This window comes from Arvicanthis niloticus, chromosome 8 (assembly GCF_011762505.2).
Source record: "Arvicanthis niloticus isolate mArvNil1 chromosome 8, mArvNil1.pat.X, whole genome shotgun sequence".
NCBI lineage: Eukaryota > Metazoa > Chordata > Mammalia > Rodentia > Muridae > Arvicanthis > Arvicanthis niloticus.
Window position 1 is genome coordinate 66,707,423 of NC_047665.1, and position 26,987 is coordinate 66,734,409.

The 26,987-nt window shown below is 36.5% G+C and overlaps 1 protein-coding gene across 1 annotated transcript in view; it reads left to right on the plus strand.

Annotated features, from left to right (window-relative positions):
- Nucleotides 1–26,987, plus strand: part of Malrd1 (MAM and LDL receptor class A domain containing 1) — a 665,455-nt gene that overhangs the window by 62,998 nt on the left and 575,470 nt on the right. Inside the window, exons 5-6 of the mRNA XM_034509650.2 lie at nucleotides 6,796–6,892; nucleotides 22,675–22,821. Of these exons, the coding sequence (XP_034365541.1) occupies nucleotides 6,796–6,892; nucleotides 22,675–22,821 (244 nt within the window). The remainder of the gene's footprint in view (nucleotides 1–6,795; nucleotides 6,893–22,674; nucleotides 22,822–26,987) is intronic.

The window sequence follows — 26,987 nt, forward strand, 5'->3', positions numbered from 1 at the left end:
TCCTTTCCCTAGAATCCATACATTACCAATAGCCTCTCAGGTAGGGGTAGTATTTCATGAGCTCCTCCTTGTTCATGTTGGCATTTTACTTGTTTGATAGTAAATAGATATTGGATATATAGCAACTGATTCTCTAAGTTGATGTGTGCAAAGGCCCTGACCAGCAAATATTTTTGCTGAAGATATCTACTATTTTTAATTCTTAAAATTCTCCCATAGATGACCCCATAGTGTTGGGGGAAGTGAGTGTGATATTAGATGTCCCATTTAAAGTAGAACATGACACAGGTCCTTATTCTCTGCACATTTGCCATTTATGGGTTTCTGTGTTAATGGCAACCTATTGTAAATAGAAGCTTCTCTGATAAAGATTGAGAGATGTAAACTACCCCTAATTTCTTATCTATAAGAATCATCTAAAAATAAATTTCATATTAAAATATCTTATTTGGTTTCATATATCCATTTCTTTAACTATATGGGATGAACTAGCTTCAATTTTTCAAATTTTCAGCTAATTTTGAGTGACTAAGAGGAAAAGTACAGAGCAATGATAGGTACTTATGCTTGCCATAAATGTTGAATGAAATTTATATGAGTGACATATTTTCTTAGTTGATGTCATGAAATCACTCTACTTGAAATTTTCAGTTATTATTAAGCTAAAAGATTATCCATAGAAGATATCAAAAATAATTTAGTGTCTGGATAAATGTTATGTATATTTAGTAGTTCTATGTTTGGGCATAGTTTTAAAGTTTGAGGATTTGCAATCTATTGAAGTTAAACATTCCTGTTTGTTTATATGGGAGACATCTTACATTAGACACAGTTTTTATGTTTATTGCTTTGATCATTTGAATTTTACTTACATGGCATACTGTGGGGTGGTGGTTTGTGAGAAGCAGCTGGGTGCTTGTTCGAAACACTGGAACCTTATTGAACAGCAGGAGTTCAGCTCAGCTCCCAGGCCCTGGTTCTTTTCATTTAGCTTCAGCCCTCCAACAACCCCTCCCACAGAGAGGTCTATGGCCAACAGGCCTCAGGCCATAGAGAGATTTACATACTAATGAGGTAGCTGAAGGCCAGAGGGTGGAGCCAATTAAGCATTCTTCCCTAGCCCCTCCTCCTCTCTTCCTCCCTAGTTAACTCAGTTCTGCTCTGGGTTTGGGGGAGGGGGGTGCATCCAGATCCATCCACCATCTGCCAAGACATTAAAGCCTGTAAAAATCCATGGGCTTCCTTGTGACTGTTGGCCATAGACCTCTCTGTGGGAATGGTTGTTGGAGGGCTGAAGCTAAATGAAAAGAACCAGGGCCTGGGAGCTGAGCTGAACTCCTGCCATCCAATAAGGTTCCGGTGTTCCAAGCTCGTGCTCGACCAAGCACCTAGCTGCTTCTCACAGCCCACCACCCCACAACATACTTGACATGTGCTATGGATGATGCATGAAATGTTTTAAGTACCATTTTAAGGGATGTTTGGTATCAATGGGGGGAGGGGGGGCAGATATTTGGTGCTACAGTGGTTTTAGCTGGGTGTGCTGTGCTGTGAGTTACCCTGGAGACCAGTGTTTGTTATGGCCACTGAGCCGTGATTCAATCTTAGAGATGATTCTAATATATTTCTTATGCGCTTTCAGCCCTCTTGTCTACCTAAGCATCATGGTACATCCAAGATTGACTTTATTAAGAATGGCCCCCATCAACTGGATGAGATTTGCCACATTATGTCAATTTTAATGACTGACAAGATCTTATTTATGCATTTTTAACTCATTGCCCGTTTTTCTAAACCTTAAAAACAGTGAGTACTAAGAAAGTTTCTAATGATTTTTGCCAAATTAATACACTTTTAGTGTATAATTGTCTATATCTTTAGGTTGAGGTTTTTATATTAGGGTGACATAGATTTGGATGATGGGCAAAAGTGCTACTTAATGGACCTTGCTTACTTCAGGTGCCATTTCTAAACACTATAGAGTTTGTCAGTCAAAGTGTGTATAAGATAAATATAGAACTTAACATCCCAGACTATATTACCTGTAGGGTAATTCAGCCATGGCTTGAACACTGAGGTTATCCATGGGAGTTCTTTAAATGCAGCAGGAACTTCACTTAGCATCAGTGTTTTCTCAGTATAGTAATGGGCTTCCCTAAGTACTTTATTGCTGTTGGAAAAATAGTGCTTGTAACTTAAAAAGCTTTGTTAAGAGGACTGAAGCACAAGGCTGCTGTGATGCTTAGGCTATACCCATGCTTTAAGGCAGCAGATACCTTTAATTTTGTCCTGTCAGCAAGTAAACAGATGTTCATTCAGTGCTGTGTGGTGAGCTTCAGAGATGTGCTGTGCTTATAATAGGGACCACCGTCAGCCACTCTCTTGTTCCTGAAGAGCTTTTGTGAGAAGACTATTTTAGGAATTTTGTAATCAGTGCCTTCACGTTATATCTGCTGCTTCAGCAACTTGGAAGCCCTCAGGAATTATTTTATTCTCTGCAATTTTCCCTCCATGCTGACTGATAGTTTAAAGTCACACATACTTTCTTCAAAAATAGCTGGATAGGTTATTTCAGTCAGTGACAGCTACATCCCAGGTTAATGTGAGTTCTGGGAAAATCCCCTGAAGCTGGTTGTTACCCAGGGCCCTTTTTCTATCTGAAAAATGATAGTTTTGTTTCTTAATAAAATTGAAGTGTTTTAATTTCCAAGGATGCACTGGTCCATAAACAAGGAGTTGGCATTATGAACAATGATGGCAGCATTTCATAGATGTTTTGAAAACATTTGGGGCATGGTAGCAACTAACATTTATCGAATATTTACTAAAGTGAAGGGATTGTGCTTAGTACTTCATGCCACAATCTAACTGGCCCCTCAGGGAATACTCTGAGGGGGAATAATGATTTATCCCCCATTTTTCCACTGAGGCTTTAAGCTTTACAGAGTTTAAAACCTATCATGTAACCATGCCATGTTAAAGTCTACAGAAGTTTGGTTTTAGATGTCAATCATTTAGTCACTGGATGATAATAATTGTCTATACTGTGTCTAACTAAACTATTTTAGGAAGGCGATAAAAATCAGAACCTCTAAAATCAGTAAATATTCTTTTATATGACATGCTGGATGAAATTGCAATGCTATTGCATTGTTAGTGAATTTCTATCATTTTAAAATACTGCAGATCCATATTAATTATAATATAATAATATTATTAATATTGTTTTAAATTTTTAGAAAGGAAAATAAATGCTAGATACACTGTCATATGTTTATAATTCCAGCACTTGGACAACTGAGTCAAGAGAATCTAAGTTCATGTTTGGGCCTAGTATTTCAAAGGAGACAGTGTCTGAAAACACAAGGAAAAGAAAGAAGACTAATTGGAAAATAGTTGAATATACAGTATGAATTAAGGAAGCTTTAATTATATGTGCCTTTCTATCATTTATCTCTGTGTCATTTATCTACATAGTTATGTAACTGTATGTTTTCTGGTCAGGTACTTACTGGTAAGTCAGGTCTCTTACTGATTTGATATTACATCTTCCTCTAACATTTAAATCAAGTGTTCTGAGAGTGGACTTCTTGTCTCCACTCAGAGATCATTTTCTCTAAAATGTTTGGGGGCAAATAAACTTGTCTCATTTTATTGTTGAATCAGTGTAGGGTATTCCTGCTTCCTGCCATGTCATAACTTCTAACTCCATTGCCTCTCTTACAATCTGCTGCCCTCTTTCTTTTCTTTCTTTTCTTTTTCATTTACCTTCTTCTTTCCTTTTTTGGGGGCTATTTTGTTTCATTTAAAAAAATCGTTAACACCATGTAAATAACATACATGTTTGAAAGGAAACTTTGGATAAAACCAAGAATATTATATATCATATTTTGTGGAAATAGCACCACCACAAGCCAGCACAGTCCCTGACTTTGGCCCTTCATAGGAATTGGCTCTTTCTCATTACCCTGGGGTTTTACTTACTTTGATTTTTTTTCTAGATAATAACCAACATCCCAGGGAGAAAAATCCTTTTGCTTAGATCTATTTAGTGGGTCTATTTAGTTAAGTCTGACGGGCTTTGTATTTTGTAGCCTCTCAGATCCATTAGTAAATTTCCCTTAGAGAAACTGTTTCTCTTTTAAGACTAAGGTTTTCCTTGGCTGAGCTTGGGGCCTCAAATGGCAGACAATTTGCACAATAACTTTTCTTCAGTTATACGAAGTTTGCCTGTGATTTAGCTGAGCCAAATAAACATATAATATCTGTTGCAAACTCTAATGAGGAGAGGATTAGGGCAGGAAGGCAATTTAAAGGCAGCTTCAATAGATCAGGCACAAGGAAATGGGAGTGGAGACAAGGCTGGAAGGAAAATAGACTTAATAGGTCCTGGCTGATTAGACATGAGACCCGAGGAGAAAGCGATTCTAAAGGTCATTTTGGAGTTTCGAGCATCGCAGAGTTGCAGTCTGATCATTGTCAGCAAATGAGTGAAGTGAGAGCTTCAGTTTGGAGGGAGAGTGCGGTGTGTTATGAATTAGAGGTAACTTTTCTCATTCGAGGGAAAATGCCTGGCAGGCGGCAGAGGCAGGGAAGGACAGCCTGGGAGAGTGGCAAACATTTGTGAAGTAAAATATGTATTTCCTCAGGCTGGATACTAGCTAAACTCTGATGATGGGTGATTTTTTAAGAAGGAGCAGAAATGAGGGCGGCAATGGAACAGACATTTATTGCTATTTGTAACTTTAAATATGGTGACTGTCAGGAGATGCTTAACTCAGCAGGAGCTAGAAAACACAGACATCTGGGAAAGTTCTCAGACAATTAAAAGAACGACGCATAGAAATATTAAAGTTCATATTCACAAGAATAATCCATAGAATAGCTGTCATATCTTAAAATCTGTTGTAATGAGATGAGTTAATAATCTTTAATGTCAATTATGTACCCAGTATGTTTTATTTCTTAAAAGTTTTATTTATTTGTTCCTTTTGTTATTTATGTATTTATTTATGTGTATCTGTGAGTGCCTGAATGCATGTCTATATACCATGTGCTTCCCTAATATCTGTGGAAAACAAAAGAGGTTGTTGGATGCTCTGGGACTGGAGTTACAGATGGATGTGAGGTACCATCAGGGTTTTGGGAGTCAAACTCTGGTGCTTAGGAAGAGTAGCCATTGTTCTTCTCCAACCAGTCCTTGTCTTTCTTTTGATTTTTGGGTCTCATGAAGCTCAGAACGGCCTCTGACTCTGTATACAACAAAGTTCATCTTGAACTTCAAATCTTCCTGTTTCTCCCTCCCGAAGTCTAGGATTAAATGGCATGAGGCTAAATGGGCGTTGAGGGGAGTAACCAGGGCCACAGGAATGTAAGGCAACTACTAACCCCCACTGATGTGTATCTCAGTTACTGCTTTGGGTAAAAGTTGTTTTCCTTGTACAAATATATTATGTGGGTTATTTATTGATTTTTAGACTTATTTTTATTTTGTGTGTATGAGTGTTTCACCTGAATGAAAGTCTGTGAACCACGTGCATATCTGATACTTGCAGAGGTCAGAAAAGGAGTTGTGTCCCCTAAAATTGGGGTTTCAGAAATGTATGTGAACTGCTATCTGGGTGCTGGGAACCAAATCCAGATCCGCTGGAAGAGTAACTATTGCTCTTAACCACTGAAGCATTGCTTTAGCCTCTCATATGGGTTATTTTTATGAGGACTATTTTACGTACGCATGTGAGAAGCATACTTCTTCTTTACTTAGAAATCATCTCTAACAATGGTTTTTATATCTTTCGTATGATTGTGGTTTCCATGCAATCCTTCAGTTTTCTGTTTTGTGTGATGGAATATGATTTTCTTAGGCTTGTATTTTAGGTTACTCAACAGGTGTTGGACATACTTTATTGGATTTTTAATAGAGTGTCAGGCAACATTTTTCTTGTAAGAAATCATACTGGCACATCATGTTGTATAGTGTCAATGTGAATGCAGTTCAGGATAGGGATTTGTTTTGGTGGATCCATACTAATAATTAACCCAAGAAGGAACGCTGAGCTTTGGAAGTGATAGTGTTTATATAATGAAGAAGGCTGAATAATCTATACTTGCTTAACATACACCTGAGTGAAACCACAAATGTCATTGGCATTCCTTGGTGAGATTGGTATAAAATGCCCATCAATGCACTTATTGTCTGTTGACTTAGGTAGTTATATTCTGGAGTGAATTCTTCCTGGATTTCTAAGATTCATCATAGCAGGATATTTTCTGCCATGTAGACTTAGGATATCTATACATCATAACATTAAACTCACTCATTTTAAGCCATTTTTCTCAACATTGACTCAACTAACGGCTGACAATGTAAAAGATGCTAACACAAAGACAACTCAGGCAAGATTGTGAGTAAAATGTGAAGAATTAGAAGTGAAATTGAAACAAATTGCCAAGGTCCAGGGGTCAAGATGAAACCTAGGCTCAAAAGCTTGATAAATGGTAAATATGTGAAGACATACATGGCATGTGTTAGAATTTAAAACGTAAGTGACTGTAGAAGAGAATCTTCATGAGTTCCTGGACAAGTCCCCTAATCCACACCAGATATTTGCAGCCCAATGATGGCTACACAGTTTTGTTCTTGAAAATATTTGCTTTGATCCCCCCCCCTTTTTTTGGAATCCATGAGTTACCTGAGTACTTCCATTTTGTATAGTATTTGTAAGCTTTCTTCTATAACATCATGAGACAGTGAAACCTCCTATATTGTCTTCTTTTTTTACCCTTATTGTGCAGGTCATTTTTCAAGCTCAGATGCTTGCAACTCATGGACAGGAGGAAGTTATGGCTATCGATGACATATCTTTCAGTTCAGGTTGCTTGCCTGCAGATGGTAAGAATATTTCTCTTGTATTGATTCTTATTCTTTAAAAATTTAAGCATTGAAATGACTTTCATCTGTTCTGTTTTACTGTGATGTTTTAATAGTAGATATTTTTTTTTTATTCCTTTAATACACTGTTTAGCAATGACTTGCTTTTCCTGGAAGTGAAGATAGGCTCTTTTGCAAACTCTGATGCAATAAAGGATGAAGTAGGATGATTTAGTGTTGGTTTTTAATCTCTTAGTGATCTTTATACTGGCTAGCTAAATCTAAACTAGAGATTTCCATGCCTTCCAGGAGGCTGGTAGAAAACTGACTTTCATACTCTTGAAATGGCCTCATCAGAGAACAAGTTTGATAATCAACTTCAAGGTACCAACTCGAAGAAAATCAGAGTTGTAATCTATCTTCTATGTGGGATGAAACAAAATACATTGATAAACTATGTATGACAAATCTAAGACCAGTTGATTATATTACTCAATTAATATTCAATTCTCTTTTTATATTTTTCTAATGGAAAGTTTAGTATTGAAATTATAATTTATTAGGATTAAAAACTTAATCAAATAAGCAAGAAATATATATAGATATGTATATATATGATTATATATATGAATATACATTATTTTACTTTACCTTTTTATTGCATTGTAATTTAATATAATATACCAGAATAAAATAGTTATTTTAGTAGTGGCACTATATAATGAAAATAAGTTAATTTAGCTCATAGTTCCAGAGCTTCAAAACTATATGCTTAATTTTGGTCATGACTTCTTGATATAAATACATCACTGTAGATGGCATCATAGAAAAGAGTATTTAAGAGGAAAAGGGCTTATGATGGGAAGAAATATGAGGTAGGAATCTGGTTTTCTGATCTTTTATAATAACCTTTCATCAGAACTAACTGGGATCCTTCAAGAAGTACATTAGATCCCTTTTATAGTTAATGTACCATTTGGTTCAATGACTCCCTGACTAAGATCCACCATTTATGACCCCAACATCTCTTAATGTTGTCACACAGAGGCTCAAACTCCAAAAATAAAATAAAATAAATCATTGGGGGACTCAATTTACATGCAAAATGTAGATGTTATTTTGTCAAAAAGGTGTTTCATGTTTAAACTTAGTTCAAATATCTGGAAGTTATGGTAATTAATAATTCAGGATCCAAGGAGAATGTTGGTTCTCTTTTGATAGAACAAAGATTTTGTTAACCATGATAAGATAGTAGTTGCAGATACGTAGGATTTATGGGATCTGTAACAGTCCCTCAAATACTGAAACACCTAAAGGTGTTTCACTGTAAATCACACAAGAAACCACTATAGGATACAGTGAAATAGATAAATCAGGGGAATAGATTTTACTCTAAGCAGCTTTAGAAGTACATAATCAGATTATTAACAACAAAGATGTTTTGGGAAAAGAGGAAAACATTGATTAGACCAGAAGAATGCAGTCTATCAGAACTGTAGGGTAAGCTACCCCACTGCTGACTGCTCTTCTGCTCAAATCTCCCTTCTCATTATCTCTTTCTTTTACCTTATGTGGTAAAATCAAGAACACAGCCAGTGTTCACTTAGTCTTTGATATGAGACATTTATTTCTGACCCTGTTCACATAAGTGTTCTCTTTATATTCTGCAGATATTTGGGTCAGTCAAAGTGATCTCTAACTAGATATCTTTATTGGCTAGTCTAGTTAATCATCCTTGAAGAGAAAACAGGCTATGAGGTCAGACATTGGTTGACTTTCTTTCTTTCTTTCTTTCTTTCTTTCTTCCTTCCTTTCTTTCTTTCTTTCTTTCTTTCTTTTCTTCTTCTTCTTCTTCTTCTTCTTCTTCTTCTTCTTCTTATTCTTCTTCTTCTTCTTCTTCTTCTTCTTATTCTTCTTCTTATTTTCTATTAGAATTTGGCCAGTGATACTGTATTATTTACATTACATATTATGTTACAAATTTTCACAGGAATGTCATTGGATGTAACTTGACACTGGAACTTGCCTGTAAGACTTTACTATCCTTTCAGATGTGAATATTCTCTCCATTGTTATTTGTGTAAACTAAAGCAATTCCTAATTGTCTGTAGTTGCTATGTTGGGATAATGGTCAAGGTAGAAGGGGCACACTACATATTTCAAAGATAAATGTAAAATTTTGAGTGAAAATTTCAAATGCCTTTTGAAAACAGAAGGAGGAGGAAGAGAATGAAGAAGAAGAGGATGAGGAGGAGGAGGAAGATGAAGAGGAGAGTAAATAGATGATAACATTCAATGAACATTGCAGAAAAACCTGAGGTCAGCTAGTACACCACCAACATCTATAATGTTTCACAGAATAAGTCATTCTAGTCATAATGTACTTGAGATTCCATGGAATTGAAAGTTATTAACCCTCCCAGAATCATCCTTCTCACATTTAAAGATTTTTGTTTGTTTTATTGTTTTCTACATGTGCCTTTATATTGCTAATTTTATACACCACTGTAAAAACTGGGACTAGAGAAGATGACATTAGAATTCAAGACTGAGGTCTTCAATCAATGCGAGTGTCAGATGTGCATGAAAGACAGAGCTGGGATGAGGTGGATGTCATGGAATAAGATTTTATACATAAAAGGATCAGTAGTTAGGAAGGGGCAACGCTTTAGTGTTAGAAGTATCATAGTAGTATCATCAGTAGTAATATAATAGTTGTAGTAGAAGTTTGGTAGCATCAGTCTAGACTTATTATTCATGGGATGTTAGAAAGGGTGTCACCTTCAGGAAAGCTATGAAATACTGTAGCAGATATGCAGCTTGGTCTTCCTATGAGTCTCCCAACAACTGGAGTTGAGGCTGTTGTTAAAGCTCTTCCCTGTATGTGGAATCCTTTCCCCTAACTGGGCTGCCTTGTCTGGCCTCAGTGGGAGAAGATGCACCTAACTAGTGATCTCTAACTGGATATGTTTATTGGCCAGTCTAGTTAATCATTCTCAAAAGAGAAACAGGCAATGAGGACAGACATTGGGCGGACTTTTTCTTGATGCTGGACTTTTGCCAGTGACTTTTTGCTGTAGGCTTGATGTGCCAAGATGAAGAAATATCCAGGCTGCGCGGGGGGGGGGGGGGGGGGGGAAGTCTCAACCCTCTCAATGGAGAAGGGAAAAGGGGAATATGGAAGGGACTGTGGGAGGTGGCGTGGCAGTAATTGGGATGTAAACTGAATAAATAAATTAATGGGGAAAAAAGAATTGAAGATTCAGGTAAAACGACCTGTTATGTTCTTTGAAGATGAAGGTGCAGAACAGTTTGGTGTTTTGTTTACAAATGAAGTGGGTTTTTTTGTTGTTGTTGTTGTTGTTGTTTTGTTTTGTTTTGTTTTTTTTTTTGTAGGGGTGTAGTTAAGCAGAGTTAAAGGTCTGGCAGGAAAACTCATCAGTACTATGCCTGGTTGACAATGGAGAAAGGGTTTAGTGTGTGATTGCCCAGGACTGGCACTGGTGTGCAGAAACATTCTGTAAATGGCAGGAGTGTGAAAGGTAGTTAAATTAAGAAGCATTAAATTTCCAGTTGGACCAAGCAGCCAACTCGAGGCAGCAATATAACAGACTGAGCACAGTTAATCATCAGTACCATGTGTGGGCCCATTGTGTCCAGCGCTTCCCTCAAGACCTAGTAGAACACTTAAAATAGGGCTTGCATTTTAAATATCAGGACATTTTCTGTGAAATGAGAAAGGCCACGCTTAAAAACAGAGATGAAATTACAAAACATAAGTTCTGGTTATTTCCTGATTCTTGGACAAGAAGCATAATCCCAATTAAAGAGAGTAGTAGTTTAGTTTCCTGAAGTTCTGAGAGTGGGAATGGATGAGGCCACCAGAGACATGGAGGCAAAGTCAAATGGATGTCTTCTAGGCATTTCCTTCAGAAAATCCTTTCAGATGCAAGCCAGGCGTAGGCATGTGTTTGGTAGTATGTATACAGATAAATATGGTTAAATGACTTTATAAAATAAATGCATAAGTACTCTTTTTCTCCTTGTTGTGAACCTCAAGAATAAAGTGACATTTTAGTATTTTCCACATATTCCCCACATGCTTGTGGGTCAACTATGTATACTTCAATTTGGGGGCTGGAAAGAGAAAGAGAGGAAGAGAAGGTATTTTTAGTTGTGTCATTGGTGAGCCAATTCTTATATGGATGACATTCTTTGATGGGAAGCATAAAATTCTCCTGAATATTCACCTTTTCTCCTGTAATAGAGATAAGCAGTGGGCAATGGTTTATGAGCGAAGTAAGTAGTTTTGCTTCAGAAACTAAAATATCTACCTATTTAGGAATACATTTTTATTTTCTGCTGTCTGCTAAAATCCATTTTGTCTTTTTTATTCTATATTTTTACTGTTTGTGTATGACATCCTAAAAGGAAATGCTATGACAATTTTTTTAGGTATAAGCAGAAACATAAAATTTAAAACAATACTAGATCAAAACAAGTAACTTCAAATATAAAAGAAGAAAAATAAATTTGAAAAAATATTTAGATATAGAGCAATTTTCTTCCTTAAAAGCAGAAGTAGTTACAAGATGGCATATGGGTTAAATAGATACACACACACATATATATGTATGTGTGTATCTGTATGTATAGTGTATGTATATGTATAGTATATGTATACACACACACTGTTGGAAGATTTCTATATCACTTTGTACAATCAATATATGGAAATGTAACTCTGCTAATGTTGGCATAAAGTAAGTGATGTAGAATTTCTAGGGGCATAAGACTTCTCCATTTTTTCTAGAAGTGCTTACATAAACTAAGAAAAATGTTAAAGTATGCATATCCCAGAATTTTAATAAATGCAAGACAATAGGTATTTGAAAGATGAATAGATCAAAATATTCAAATGTTGAAATAATCCAGTCACAGGCCAATAGAAATAGTGAGGATAAAAGTATGGTAGGGGTAATAAGCTCAGAAGAGACAAAAAAAGGTAATAAAATTGTCAACTGTACTCTAATCATTAATACATACATGTATTAATCAAAATCACAGAAAGGAAAAAGCTGGGCATAGTGGGATAGTCTTGTGGTCACTGCTCTCCCATGACTGAAGCAGGAGGATCAAAGATTAGGTATAACTTGGACTATATCACAAAACAGAACAACAACCATAAAGAAAAGGATTGAGATTCTGGGCAGTGATGGCACATGCCTTTAGTTCTAGCACTTGAAAGACTGAGGCAGACAGATCTTTGTGAGTTCAAGGCCAGCCTGGTCTACAAAGGAAAGTGTCAGGACAGGTAGACCTACACAGAAACCTTATCTCAAAAGTCAAACAAACAAACAAAACAATATAATACAAAGAAAGAAAGAGAAAAGAAGGAAAGAAGAGAGAAGAAATAAATGTGGAATTCATAGTGATAAGTTAAAAAGAAATTTATAAAAAAGTGGTACCTTTTTGAATTTGAAAACTGCAGACAGTAAAGTTTATGTACATCTTTGTAATTATATGTTTGGAGAAAAGAATCCAATTTTAGTGTATGTTAATTTATACTATAAAATAGCAATTTTATAGAAATACATAATTATTCTTATTTTTGTAATTTCTTAATTCTTTGGTGAGACAATAAAATTGAGGGGTGTTTTCGTATTAGAGAAATCTTTCAGACATTTCCAACACTTCTAAAAATTTCATTCTATAGAACTTCTGCCCTTTCCAGGATACAAAGCTCATGGTACATCTCTTGGAAAAAAATATCAATTGGACTCTCCAAAAATGGGAAGCACAAAATAGAAATGAATGCTGTGACTATGCTGAAATAAAGTGTGTTTAATCAGTGATTCTTGAATAACAGATTGATTCTTGAATAAATTGATGATTATAATTTTATAATGATTGCAAGCTGTGGCTCATAATCAGAATATTGTGAAATTCTGTGAATATTTTTGATTGGGTTTTCAGGACTTTGCTTCAGTATCATTTGTAAAATGACACTAATGTACAAATCATTGCTTAATTAGAATCTTCATGATGCATAAATATTATTCAGTTAACTAAAATCCTACTTACGTTTAAATGTTACCTTTCAGTAACATTTTATGAAACAATAATCATTAATTTAAATCTATTATAAACTAAAGAAAACTGACAAAAAGTGTTTAAAACCTGTAGGGTCAAAATTGGATGTCAGTTGTAACTTTCACTGCAATAGCCTTGAGACCTGGAATTTATTATCTAATGAATAAGAATTACTGGCCAGTTGCATACAACCTGTTTGTGTAAGATAAGCTTGAAGGATGGCTTTCTCTAGACATGTGACTTCATTAGTCTAGATGCCTTGAAATGGATGGCAAAATTCCCTTCTATTGATGAGAGATTTTAACTAACTCTGAAGTATTTCTGTAAATTAAGGTGACAGTACATTGTAACAGACAAGGGAGGGAGGGAGGAGAAAGGGAGGCAGAGGGGAGAAGAGAGATGCGAAGAAGGAATGAATAGATCTATGTGTGATTGCAAGCTACTCTATTGATACATTAAAATAAAATGAGTTTCCTGGAGATTTATTGGCAATGTATGTGAACAACATCCAAACACAAACCTTTATTTGTGCTTATACATTTGATTGGAGGTGGGGAATGTTAAAAGTAGTTAAACTTTTATAAAAAAAAAAAAAAGCTGATGTTTAATACCTATCTATATAAAACACATTCCAATTAAATGGAATTTTCACTTAAATATTTTGCTAGTTTTAATTTTAAAGTCTTGTATAAATAATGATAAATAGAGATATATAATATTTCATTGAATTATGCCCAATAATAAGAGTTCTAAAGGGAAGATTTGCAGCACTGATATGAGCCCACAAAATTACCATTTTAATTGCATCATGGTAATTGTTATTGTTGGATCCTGGCTTCACTTATTGACATCATTTTCTAAATTGCATGTGCAATTTTATTTCCAGTGTACTTTATTTTTAAGACAATTTGCATATTCATCATTTTCAAACTCTCATTATGAAAAACCAAATTATGCATGTATTGGTAAATCACTCTTATTACCAATTGATCCACTTTCATCACAAATAAAATATAAGATGATTTCTAGAGGCCCTAAAGTAACTTCAATTTGGTCCTTTAGTTATTTGCTCATTTGTTAAAAAAACAAAATATATATTTAACATCTGTAGTCTGCCAAATATATTTCTAGGCATTTAGGTAAACAATAGCTAAAAACAATTGATAACCATTGCATTTAGTAAACAAATAAATAAGAAATGCATTTTGTATCCAGTTGTGAGTTAAAGAACATAGGACTGAGATAAAACACCAGAGGTGAGGATGAACAAGTAAAGTTTTAAATAGCACACTCAGCATGCTGACCTTAAGTGTACAGATAGTAATTGAGCAGAAAGGCCAAAGGATCCAGAGAACAACAATATACATTTCAGCAAGATATTTAAATTCAAAGGCCTGCAGGGATAAGCTTGGTTTACTAAAAGATCATCACAGAAAGGATCTTTTGAAAGGATTCTCTTTAGAAGAAATGCAAAAGCAGAAGTGTCATGAATTCAAAGTCATCTTTGACTCTATTAGTATAGTATGTCCTGGGGATTCATGCCTCTACTCCTAGACCTTGGAAAGAATGATAGAGATGGGAAGATGGGGAGTTTATGGTCAGCATGGATTATATAATGCAGTAACTCAAACAAAAATATTAAAATTCAGAATGTAGCTAGATTCAGAAGACCACGTGCACAACATCTTATTTGTATGAAAAGCGCAGAGAAAAATCCCAAGTGAAACAAGGTAGTTTTTGAGACAGTACAGAGAAAGAGACCTTACCAGTAACAACTATGGGTATTTTTGTGCATTTTTGTTTGTTTGTTTGTTTGTTTGATTTTTCATGATGAAGTATTTTGGAAGTACAGACTGTATTTATTGTATGACTGCAGATATACAAAATGACACTGAAGCATACAGCTCAAGTGGCCTAGGTAGTGATTTTATATAATAGAAATTTTACATTAAGAAAATAATCTCACTAGGACAAGCTCAAAAGTGAGTACAGGAAAAGAATTAGAGTTTGTGAGAATCTGCAGTCCTTACAGAATAAGTTGAAGGCTTGAATTTTTTGAAGATGGATGAAATGCTGTTGTTTGGACACCAAAGGGAATGATCTTATAAGGAAAAAGAACATGTAGCTATTGAGGAGAGAGGACAAACCTTCTGAAGTGAATCTTTAAATAGGCAATATACACAATTTCTGTACAAATGAAAAATGTGTCCAGAGAAGAGCATGGGCAGCTGACAGGAAAAGGTATGGAGTATACAGCAGGAAAGGGTGTGGCTTGTATAAGTCTCTTCTCATTTCTTTCATTTTCCCACTGTGTGAATTGAGATAATTAACTGGCAATGATGATGTTGTAGAAAACAGAAAGGCTGTCTAAGACTGAAGAGATAAGAATGGGGATGCCATGCTGAAGGAACTGGATAGTCCCAAATATAAACTTAATTTCAGTTTTCATGAATGTGTTCTCGCTTTATGCCTCTTAGTTGTAGAAATGTGGGCAGGGCCAGATAGAGTGTTATATTTAGTTTTTCTTTTAGAATATTAAAAGTACATGGAAAGATAAAAAAGAAGAGCACCCTATCTTGACAACTGTAAGGAAAAAATGAAGACATGACAGAGTATAAAGAGAATTGAAGACATTGTAAGTCAGTAGGCTATTAGGTGGCTGGCATGATAAAGTTGCCAATAAGCAAACACCATGAAATGTTCTCAAATAAGCTAAGATAATTTCAGATTAGTAGGTGGTATGGTCTTATAGGATACCATTATATATGCCACCTGTTCTTCACTGGTGTCACTAAGAAACATATGACTGTCTTGTTATAGTTGAGGTACTAGAAGAATCCAACTCTACATGTCAGGTGATTATTGTAGAGTGGACCACTTGAAGTTATAAGAAGGAGAATTCTGTGTTATCAGAGGTTATCATGCTGAAATTAAGAAATAGAGTTGTGTCTCTTCATCACCAGGACAAGTTCAAGACTAAGGAAAAGAGTTGGAATCTGGGTGAATTGGCAGCACTTGCAGAAGTAAGTTGAAGTTTCAATAGATTTTGCCTTTTCATCAAAGTTCTTCTTCAGGAACCAATATCCAAGAAGTCATCAAACTGAGAAATAATGTGAAAGAGAATGTTGAAATGGCCAGAGCCCAAAATTTCAAAGACCAAAGAGTTCCTGTACCATTTGCAACCTTGGCACAAATGTCAAGAGAGCCAAATTTAGTAATTCTGAACCTGAGAGTAGCAAGTTTTGCTAGTAACAGAAGGAACAGGGAGAACATCAAGTCTCCTTTTAAGTCTAATCTGTATCACCAAACTAGCCAAAATGCAAAATGGTTTCAGAGAAGGTTGTTCAAATGTAGACCTCATTTCCAGAGGATGCCATCTACCATGTTCATTCTCTTGCCAAGTTATAGTCCTAGACTCTTCATTTAAATGTCAATGTAGATATGAAAACATTAATGGTTTGGTCTGGGGATTGACTGACACTGATCTGATTAAACTGTAGATCCAGTAACATGTTGCTTTATTCTCCTTGTTCTTGTCTCTTTGTCTTTGTCTCTCTATCTCCTCTTCTCTGATCATATATAATCTGGCTACCCAAGTATTTGAATGTTAACATCCTGAGAGAGATGTGAGTATTTCCAAGGGATCTTGTATGTTACTTATAACCATTCTGTAAATGTCACAGATGAGATTTTACCATGTCATGGAGTGCTGAATACCAAGCAGGACTTAAGGTGTTCAGTTACAAAGCTCTGTCGAATTGGTTCTGCAGATGAAGGCTTGAAATATGAATGTCAAATTGAGATGCTCATCTTGTTGGTACGAACACAATTTGTAAAACCTTAAGACCAGCTATAGGAGCATGTATATGCCAACTCTTGCTGACTTTAATGTCTTAATTTTAGCTGGGTGTCAATGACTACAGCTAAATAAAGCAGTGGGTAAGATTAAACACATCTACCTAACATGATGTTTTATAAGATCACATCATTAAAGATTGTCTTATAATCATATACAATTTTTGAATTTAAAATTTAAGTTGTATCCTCTTCCTTCCTGGCTGTCCCTGCTTTGGGGAAGATCACCCTGTCTTTCCCAATCTCTCAACACTGTACAGTTTACAGGCCTCCAAGGAGATCTGCTGCATCCAGGGCAACAGGTTACCACCCAAATAACTGCAGCAGCAGGAACCCGCAGGACCCAAGCAGATGTGGGACTCCTACCCTACATGTGAACCCCATCTCTCTTCCTGCTAGGGTACAGATCATCCTGTTTCCTACTCTCTCTCAACACTACACAGTCTGCAAGACTCCCAGGAGATCTACTTTCAGCTACAGAAACAGTCTACAGGGCTTCCAGAAGATCTCCTGCAGCCAGGGCAACAGTCTTCAGGATTCACAGGAGATCTGCTGCAGCCAGGGCAACAGTCTATAGAGTTCCCAGATCTTCTGCAGCTAGAGCAACAGTCTGCAAGTCTCCTAGGAGACCAGCTGCAGCTAGGTCCACAGATCTTCCAGGAGATCTGCTACAACCACGGAACACAGGAGGCAGGCTCTATACAGAAACATCAAGGTCAGGTAACATCAGAGATAACCAGATGGTGAGAGGCAAGTGCAAGATTATAAGCAATAGAAGCCAATTTCAGAACCTAGCTCTCCCACCACAGCAAGCAAGGATACCCTAACACATCTGAGAAGCATGATGCTCACCTAAAATTTCATCCCTCAAAGATAATAAAGACCATTAAGGAGGATATCAATAACTTTTAAACTTAAAGAAACACAGGAAAACACAGTTAAGTAGGTAGAAGCCCTTAAAGAGGAGTCAAATAAATCCCTCAAAAATACAGGAAAACATAATCAAACAGGTGAAGGAATTGAACAAAATGGTCCAAGACGTAAAAATGGGAGTAGAAAAATTAAGAAATCACAAAGAGAGGCAACCTTGGAAACGGAAAACCTAGGAAAGAGATCAGGAACTACAGATGGAAGCATCAACAACAAAATCCAGGAGATAGAAAAGAGAATCTTGGGTGTAGTAGATACCTTAGATGATATTGAGACAATGGTCAAAAAAGATACAAATCATAAAAAATTCCTAATCCAAAACATCCAGGACACATTGGGACAAAATGAAAAGAAAAAACCTAAAAATAATAGGAATAGAAGAGAGCAAAGATTCCCAGCTCAAAGGGCCAGAAAATATCTCCAATAGAAATTATAGAAGAATACTTCCCCAACCTAAAGAAAGAGATAGCTGTAAAAGTACAAGAAGCCTACTGAACATGAAATAGATTTGACCAGGAAAGAAAATCCTCCTCTAATAATCCAAACACTAAATACACAGAGCAAAGAAAGTAAGGGAAAATGGCTAAGTAATATATAAAGGCAAACCTACCAGAATTACACCAGACTTTGCAACAGAGACTCTAAAAGCCAGAAGATCCTGGGCAGATGTCATCCAGATCCTAAGAGAACACAAATGCTATCCCAGGCTACTATAACCTACAAAAATATCAATTATCATAGATGGAGAAACAAAAATATTCCATGTCAAAACCAAATTTCAACAATACATATCTACTACTCCAGCCCTACAGAAGATTCTTAAAGAAAAGTTCCAACACAACTACACCAAAGGTGGGGTAGGGGAGACAAGAAATTAATCGTCTTATAGAAAATCCAAAAGGAGAAAATCACACACATATAATTCTACCTCCAACAACAAACATAACAGGAACTAACAATCATATATTTTTAATAGCTCTCAACATCAGAAAACTCAATTCCACAATAAAAGACATAAGCTAACAGACTACATATGCAAGCAGGATCCAGCATTTTGCTGCATTCAAGAAACACACCTCAATGATAAAGACAGATACTACCTCAGAGTAAGAGTCTAGAAAAAATGTTTTCCAAGAAAATGCTTCCCAGAAACAAGTGTGAGTTGCCAATAAAATAGACTTTCAGCCAAAAGGTATCAAGTGAGATGGGGAAGGATACTTTATATTCATCAAAAGAACATCCACTAAGATGAAACCTCAATTTTGAACATCTACACCCCAAATGCAAGGGCACTCACATTTAAAAAAAAAAAAAAAACTTTACTAAAGCTCAAAACAAACATTGAGATTCACACAATAATAGTGAGAGATGTCAACACCCCACTCTCACCAATGAACAGGTCACTGAAACAGGAACTAAACAGAGACACACTGAAGCTAATAGAAGTTATGAACCAAATGGATTTAACAGATATATACAGGACATTCACTCTAAAAGAAAAGAATTTACCTTCTTCTCAACACTTCATGGTACCTTCTCCAAAACTGACCATGTAATCAGTCACAAAACAAGTGTCAACAGATACAAGAAGATGGAAACAATCTCATAAATCCTATCAGATCACCACAGAATAAGACTCTACTTCAATAACAACAAAGACAACAGAAATTCCACATACCCATGGAAACTGAACAAATTGCTACTCGATGATAACTTGGTGAGGGAGGAAATAAGAAAAGAAATTAGAGACTTTCTAAAATTCAATGAAAATGAATATTCAGTATACACAAACATATGGGACACAAGAAAAATAGTATTACCAGGAATATTCATAGCTCTAACTGCCCTCATAAAGAAACTGGAGAGATCCCACACTAGCAACTGAACAGCACACTTGAAATACCTAAAACAAAAAGATGCAAACAACCCAAAGGGGTAGATGGCAGAAAATAATGAAACTCAGGGTGGAAATCAACCAATTAGGAAAAGAGTGAGTGATTCAAAGAATCAAAATAAAAGCTGTCTCTTTGATAAAATCAACAAGACAGGTAGCCAAACTAACTAAAGGGTGCAGAGACAATATTCAAATTAACAAAAATCAGAAATGAAAAGGGAAACATAACAACAGAAATGGAGGAAATTAAAAAAATCACCAGACCCTACTACAAAAGCCTAAACTTAAGAAAACTGGAAAATTTGGATGAAGTAAATGACTTTTTAGACAAATACAATGTACCAAAGTTAAATCAAGAGCAGGTAAACTAGCTACACAGTCCCATATCTCCTAAGAAAATAGAAAAAGTCATTAAAAACCTTCTAACCAAAAAAAAAAAAAAAAAAAAAAAAAAGAAGAAGAAGAAGAAGAAGAAGAAGAAGGTCAGATGGCTTTAGTGCAAAATTCTACCACACTGTCAAAGAAGAGCTAATACCAACACTTCTCAAACTATTCTATACACTAGAAACAGAAGAAAAACTACATAATTCATTCTATGAAGCCACAGTTAGACTGATACTTAAGCCACACAAAGACCCAACAAAGAAATAGAACTTCAGATCAATTTCCCTTATGAATATTGATGCAAAAAATCTCAATATAATTTTGGCAAACCAAATCCAAGAACACATCAACATCATCATTCACCACGATCAAGTAGGCTTCATCCCAGGGATGCAGGGATGGTTCAATACAAGAAAATCCATTAATGTGATCATCTATATAAACAAACTCAAAGAAAAAAATACATGGTCAACTCATTAGATGCTGAAATGTATTTGACAAAATACAGCACCCCATAATGTTAAAAGTATCGATGAGATCAGAAGTTTGATATTGATATTATTAAACATAATAAAGCAATATACACCAAAAATATCAGCCAATATCAAATTAAATGGGTAGATACTTGAAGAAATCCCACTAAAATCAGGGATGAGACAAGGCTGTTCACTCTCTCCATATCTTTTCAGTATGGTACTCAATGTTCTTGCTAGAGCAATAAGACAACAAAAGTAGATCAAGGGAATACAAATTGGAAAGGAAGAAGTCAAGGTATCAATATTTGTAGATGATATAATATACATAAGAGACCCTCAAGAATATACCAGAGAACTTCTACAGCTGATAAAAAATACACAGCAAAGTGGCTGGATAGAAAATTAACTCAAACAAATCAGTAGCCTTCCTTTAAACAAATGATAAACAGCCTGAGAAAGAAAATACTGAAACAACACCCTTCCCAATAACCAGAAATAGTATAAATTACCTTGGTGTAACTCTTACCAAACAAGTGAAAGATCTAATCAATAAGAACTTCAAATCCCTGAAAAAGAACTTGAAGAAAACCTCAGAAGATGGATTAATATGATTAGCATAGTAAAAATGGTCATCCTACCTAAAGCAATTTACAGATTCAACACAATCCACATCAAGATTCCAACACAGTTCTTCACAGACATGGAAAGAGCAAATCTCAATTTTATGTGGAAAAACAAAAACCCAGGATAGAGGAAACAATTCTTTTTAATTATTAATCATTTTATTTGACATTTGATCATTTAAATGACATCCCTCTTCCCAGTTACTCCTCTACAACTCCCCACCACATCCCCTCCATTCCCCTCCCCTTTGGCTCTATGAAAGTGCTCTTCCACCCAGTCTCCCACTCCCACCTCACCACTCTAGCATCCCCCTATCCTGGGGCATCAAGCCTCCACAGGACCAAGGGTCTTCTCTCCCATTGATGTCAGATAAAGGAAAGACAGAGACTGAAGGAAAGGCCATTCAAAAACTGCCCCACCTAGGAATCCATCTCATCTGTGGACACCAACCCCTACTCCCCCACCCCACTCCCACACTATTGCTGATGCCAAGAAGCACTCACTGACAGGAGTTGGTTATAGCTGTTCCCTGAGAGTTTCTACCAGCATCTGACCAATACAGATGCAGATACTTACAGCCAACCATCAGGCTGAGCCTAGCTACCCCAATGAAAGAGTTAAGGGAAGGACTGAAGGAGCTGAAGGGGCCTGCAACCCCTAGGAAGAACAACAGTATCAATTAACAGGACCACTCAGACCTCCCAGGGACTAAGCCACCAATCAAGAGTACATTGGTGGATCTATGGCTCCAGCTAAATCTATAGCAGAGGACTGCCTTATATGACATCAGTGGGAGGGGAGGTGCTTGGTCCTGTAGAGGCTTGTTGCCCCAGCAAAGGGAGAAGCTGGATGGGTGAGGCAGGAGTATATGGTTGAGTGGTGGAGCATCCTCATAGAGGCAAAGGGGAGAGGAGATGGGATGAAGGGCCTGCGGAGGGGAGACTGGGAAGGGGGACAACTTTTGACATGTAAACAAATAAAATACTCAATAATAAAATAAAGTTCAAGTTCGAGGATGAGTGGTAAATAGACAAATGGTTATACTTCCATAAAGTAGCTAAGAAGAAACTTTAAACTTTAGAATTTATTCTAGTTCTATGGTGCAAGAGAAACTAGAAATTTCATTTCTAGACAATGGTTCTTATTAAAGAATATGCAAATTTTTATCAAATTAAAAGCTTTTGTAAATAGAGTGGCTTAGGTATGCTTGCAGCTGTGTCTGGCAATGTGGGTACCATACACTCCAGGATAGCTATGATTTTGATCAAAACACAAAATTATTTAAAACAGTAAGTGATGCCTTTTTGTAATGCACTTATGTATTTCTCCAGCATAAACTTTTTAGATGAAAGCACCATGTCCCAGTTTTAGAATGTTGGATAAAGCTGCCTGGATCCAAAGCTTTATTGAATTAAAAGTTCGAGAGAGTAATGTGCACTTGGATTTCTACAGAAGCTTTCTGAGTTTGTTATAACTCACAGTTGTGGTTAAGCAGTCACCCTAGGAGACCGTAATAATCCACCAAGGCTCTTTGCTCTCTTCTCTAGTGTGTCAGACCTGTGGATTTGACCTTGACACCTGTGGCTTGTCAACCAAAGCATCTGCTGGGCAATCTTCTTGGATGTGCACAAAAGCAAGACAGGTCCCTTCACTGGACTCTGGACCTTGGCAGGATCAAAGCAGCCATAATGAAGGTACCAAAGAAACTGTAATGCAGTTTGCATGAGTGTTAGAATTCTTTTTTATTGTGATTAGCATTAAGTCTTTAAGCCAGGGGTATTGATAAGCATACATATTAATAAAAGTGCATTATACAATAGATCCCGAAAGTGAAAAACAAAATGTTTTTTAACACTGTTAAAGAAAAATTATGCTTCATTAGCTGTTGACTTTTTAATGTTATTATTTTCTTACTATCTGGATGTGTCAGTATATGTAAAGTAAAAGTCTTTTAGTCTATTTGTTCTTCTTTAGCACTTCAGTACGAGGGTTTCTTCTCTTATTCTAGCATAAGGTACTATGACCTTTTTCCCACCTTGGAGCCTTTTCTCAGTTATTATTTGCTTTTTTCCTGCCAGCTATTTTGGAAATGTTACTGGATATGTCTTTCAATATATATTCTTAATTAAATATTTTATTATTGTTATACTGTTGTATGTAGTGTGTGTGTGTGTGTGTGTGTAAATCTGGGCATGCATGTGTACAAGTATGCCAGGGAATACGCATGAGAATTTTTTTCCTTCTACCATATAGCTCTGGAAATCAAACAGAGGTCACCAAGTTTGTGCACGCCCTGTAAGCACCTTTATTTATTGGTCCATCTCACCAGCCTGATAGTCTTAATTTTAATATGCACATACAAATACTAAATTTATTTAATAAAACCTAAAGTGGGTGCTGGAGAAATGACTCAGGTGTGAAAAACATCTGCTTTCTCAAAAGGAATCTGATTCAGTTTCCAGCCCCAACATGGGTTGCCTCAAAGAGGCCTCCACTCCAGATGTGGGAGACATGGATCTTCTTTAGGCCTCTGTGGGCACCGACACACGCAAACAACAAACACATACAAACACATACAAACATACACACATACACATATACTAAACTTTTTTATTAAAGAAATAAATTTTCTTAGTATTTTTTCTGTCTTCTTTTATGGAAGATAGATTTTTTTTTCATACAATATATTGTGATCATGGTTTCCCCTTCCTGTGTGCTTTCCAGTTCCTTCCCACCTCCTTTCCCATCTCCATCCACCTTTCTGTCTTTCATTAGAAAAAAGTCATCTAAGGAATAATAAAACAAAATAAAACTAAAGCAAATGAGTAGGACAAAAACACAAAGAAGAAAAAAAGCAAAATAAAGTCACAAGAAATACATAGATACATACACACACATTCATAGACAGGAATCCCATATAAAAGAAAACAACAAAACAAAATAAAACTGGAAGCATTCATACACACACACACACACACACTCGCACACACACACTATGGCTCTTACACTCTTTCTGCCTTCTCGTCAAGAGGTTTCCCTGAGCTTTAAGGGGAGGAATATGATGTAGACATCCCTTTTAGGGCTGTGTGTCTCACTCTCTGTACAGTGGTTTGCTGTGTGACTCTATGTTTGTTCCCATCTGCAGAGGACAAAATTTTTCTGATGATAGTTGAGAAATGTGGTGACCTATGAGTATAGAAGAATGTCATTAAGTGTTATCCTTTTATCAAAACAGTGGTATTGTTTTTTTTTTCTTGCCTATGGCCTACATGATCTCAGGTTCTTGATTACACAAATAGCATTACCTATTGTATTTCATCTCATAGAGTGGGTCATAATCAAATCAAATATTGGTTGATTACTCCCGCAAGCTTTGTGCTATTTTTGCACCAGTATATTGCAGTAGGATACCGTTGTAGACCAAAGGGTTTATAGATGGGTTGGAGTTTAACCTATTCCTTGTAGTGTGCAGAGTGCCTTTCAGTGTCATGAATATTAGTCTGTAGGTTTGAAGGCTCCAGGTAGGTATCAACTGGACCTCCCCATGTTTAGTAAGTTGTATAGATGTTGTCTTCAACAATAGGGCTTTACTGTCCGTTTGTGCATTGCCACAAATGCCTTTGACAACAACCTAGGTCATTTGTGGCTTCCTATGGGACCCCTTTTGCCAAGAACTCAATTAGATATAACCCTTTATGTGGTGACAAGAGATGTCCAGTTGGGATTCTGACTCTCCTGTTACTTGATAATTCCATTTAGATTGACTTTATATATGTATATATTAAAGAAGTGTCTCCTGATTTGTATAAGTTTCCATGTGCTCCTTCATGGGCCTTAGATTTAGTTGTCCCTCCATATATTTCCTCCTTTGCCCACTTCTCTCCTCTTCCTTATTTGATCCTCCCATTGCAGTTCCAACTTACCTTAGCCATTCATCTTCTTAACTATGAGGAAGGTCTTGAAAATTTCATCTACTCTATAATACTTATTTATCCTTGAGCTGTAGGTTAAACTCTTTTGAAGATTTTTAGGTTCATATTTTATGAAGATCATAATGTATATTTTATCATTTGCTTTCCTCACCTTATTTGTGTGTTTTCAGTGTTTGAAACATACATTTTTGTAATGTTGCCTAAAGATCTGATGGATTTAGGTGGAATTTTAGTAATGTTCCTTTTCATCTTCAGTTGTATTGATTTTAGTCAATTTTTTCACCTTTTTGATTGCTTTGGCTAATCTTTCTTATCTCTTCAAAAATAAATTATGTTATGCATGCTAGCTATGGGCACAGTAGCCCATGAGGGCTAGGTGGACTTGTGAACTCCTGTCTTCCATAGGACTTAGGTGGTATTGAACTTCTGTTGTACAAATGTCAATTGCTTGTCATTTCAGCAACTTCCTTACTTTGGGTGCCAGAACCCTCTGGTGGTCAAGTTTAGCTTTGCATTCTGTGTACTGGGCAGGTTCAATTTTTCCAAGATTTCCCTCTCTGGATTGGCTTATGTTATGGCAGTGTTTGCTCTCCAAAATATGTTTGCAATAGTGGAAGCAATGATAGCAGTAAAGTTTATACAGACCTAAAACCAGAATGAGCGTGTATTCATACATTTCAGACCTACTAAGTGTTGATCACTCTCTGGATGGATGACATCATAAGTTACATTCAGATTCCCCAGCCTACATTCATTTCTTGTTCTCAAGCCAGGAGGATAGTTGGCTTTTAACCACTAGATCTTCAATGAAGATGGCACCCAGAGTCAGACGGCATAAGAGAAAAAGACTATGTCCACTGTTTATCCATCCACAGGAATCACTGTCTCAGGAAGACTGTGAGAACCCTGGCTTCTCCTGTGGCTAGGATTGCTAGCACCTTCACCAGCATTTCCTGGGTTTCATTTTAGATGAAGCTTCTGCTTGCTCCTCCTCTTTCCATGTAGGGAGGTAGAAGGTTGCTGCTAAGTTTGTCATGACTTCTTTTTTTCCTTCCTTCCTTCCTTCCTTCCTTCCTTCCTTCCTTCCTTCCTCCCTTCCTTCCTGTCTTTTTTTCCCTCTGTACTTTTCAAGCATATCACCACTATCTTTACAAATTTCTGCACATTGAGCTTCTATTTTTGGAGAAGTGTCTTTTTTTTTTTTGTAGACCCACTCTTCTCCTTAGGTATGCCCATGAAGCAACTTCTTGCCAGTCATAATTCCTAGGAGTTATTTTCAAATCTGAACACTAAACGTTGCACGTCATTCTTTTCTCAATTTTACAATTTCTGAAAAGATTTTTTTCTTTTGCTTGTCTATCTTATTTTTTTCATTTATTTATTTACTTACTGTACATGACCCCCTCTTTTCCTCCAAGCCCCATACTCACAAGCCCCTTCCCCCATTGCTTCTTCCCTTTCTTCTCAGAGAAGGGGAAGCCCTTGATGGGTACCAACCAGCCCTGGCACATGAAGTCTCTGCAGAACTAAGCACATCATCTCCCACTGAGGCTAGACAAGGCAGCCCAGCTATGAGAAGGGGATACAAAGACAGGCAAGAGTGTCAGAGACCATCCCTGCACTACTTGTTAGGGGACCCACATGAAGCCCAAGCAGCACATATGCTACAAAAGTGTAGGAGGTCTAAGTCCTGTTCCTGCATGTTCTTTGGTTGGTGGTTTAGTCTCTGTGAGCCCTCATGGGTCCAAGGTAGTTGACTCTATAGGTATTCTTGGGGTGTTTTTGACCCCTCGGGCTCCCTCAATTGTTCCCCCAACTCTTCCACAAGACTTTCCAAGTTCTATCTGATGTTCGGCTGTGGATGTCTGCATCTGTTTCCATCAGCTGCTGAATGAAGCCTCTCAGATGACAGATATCTGATGGTATGT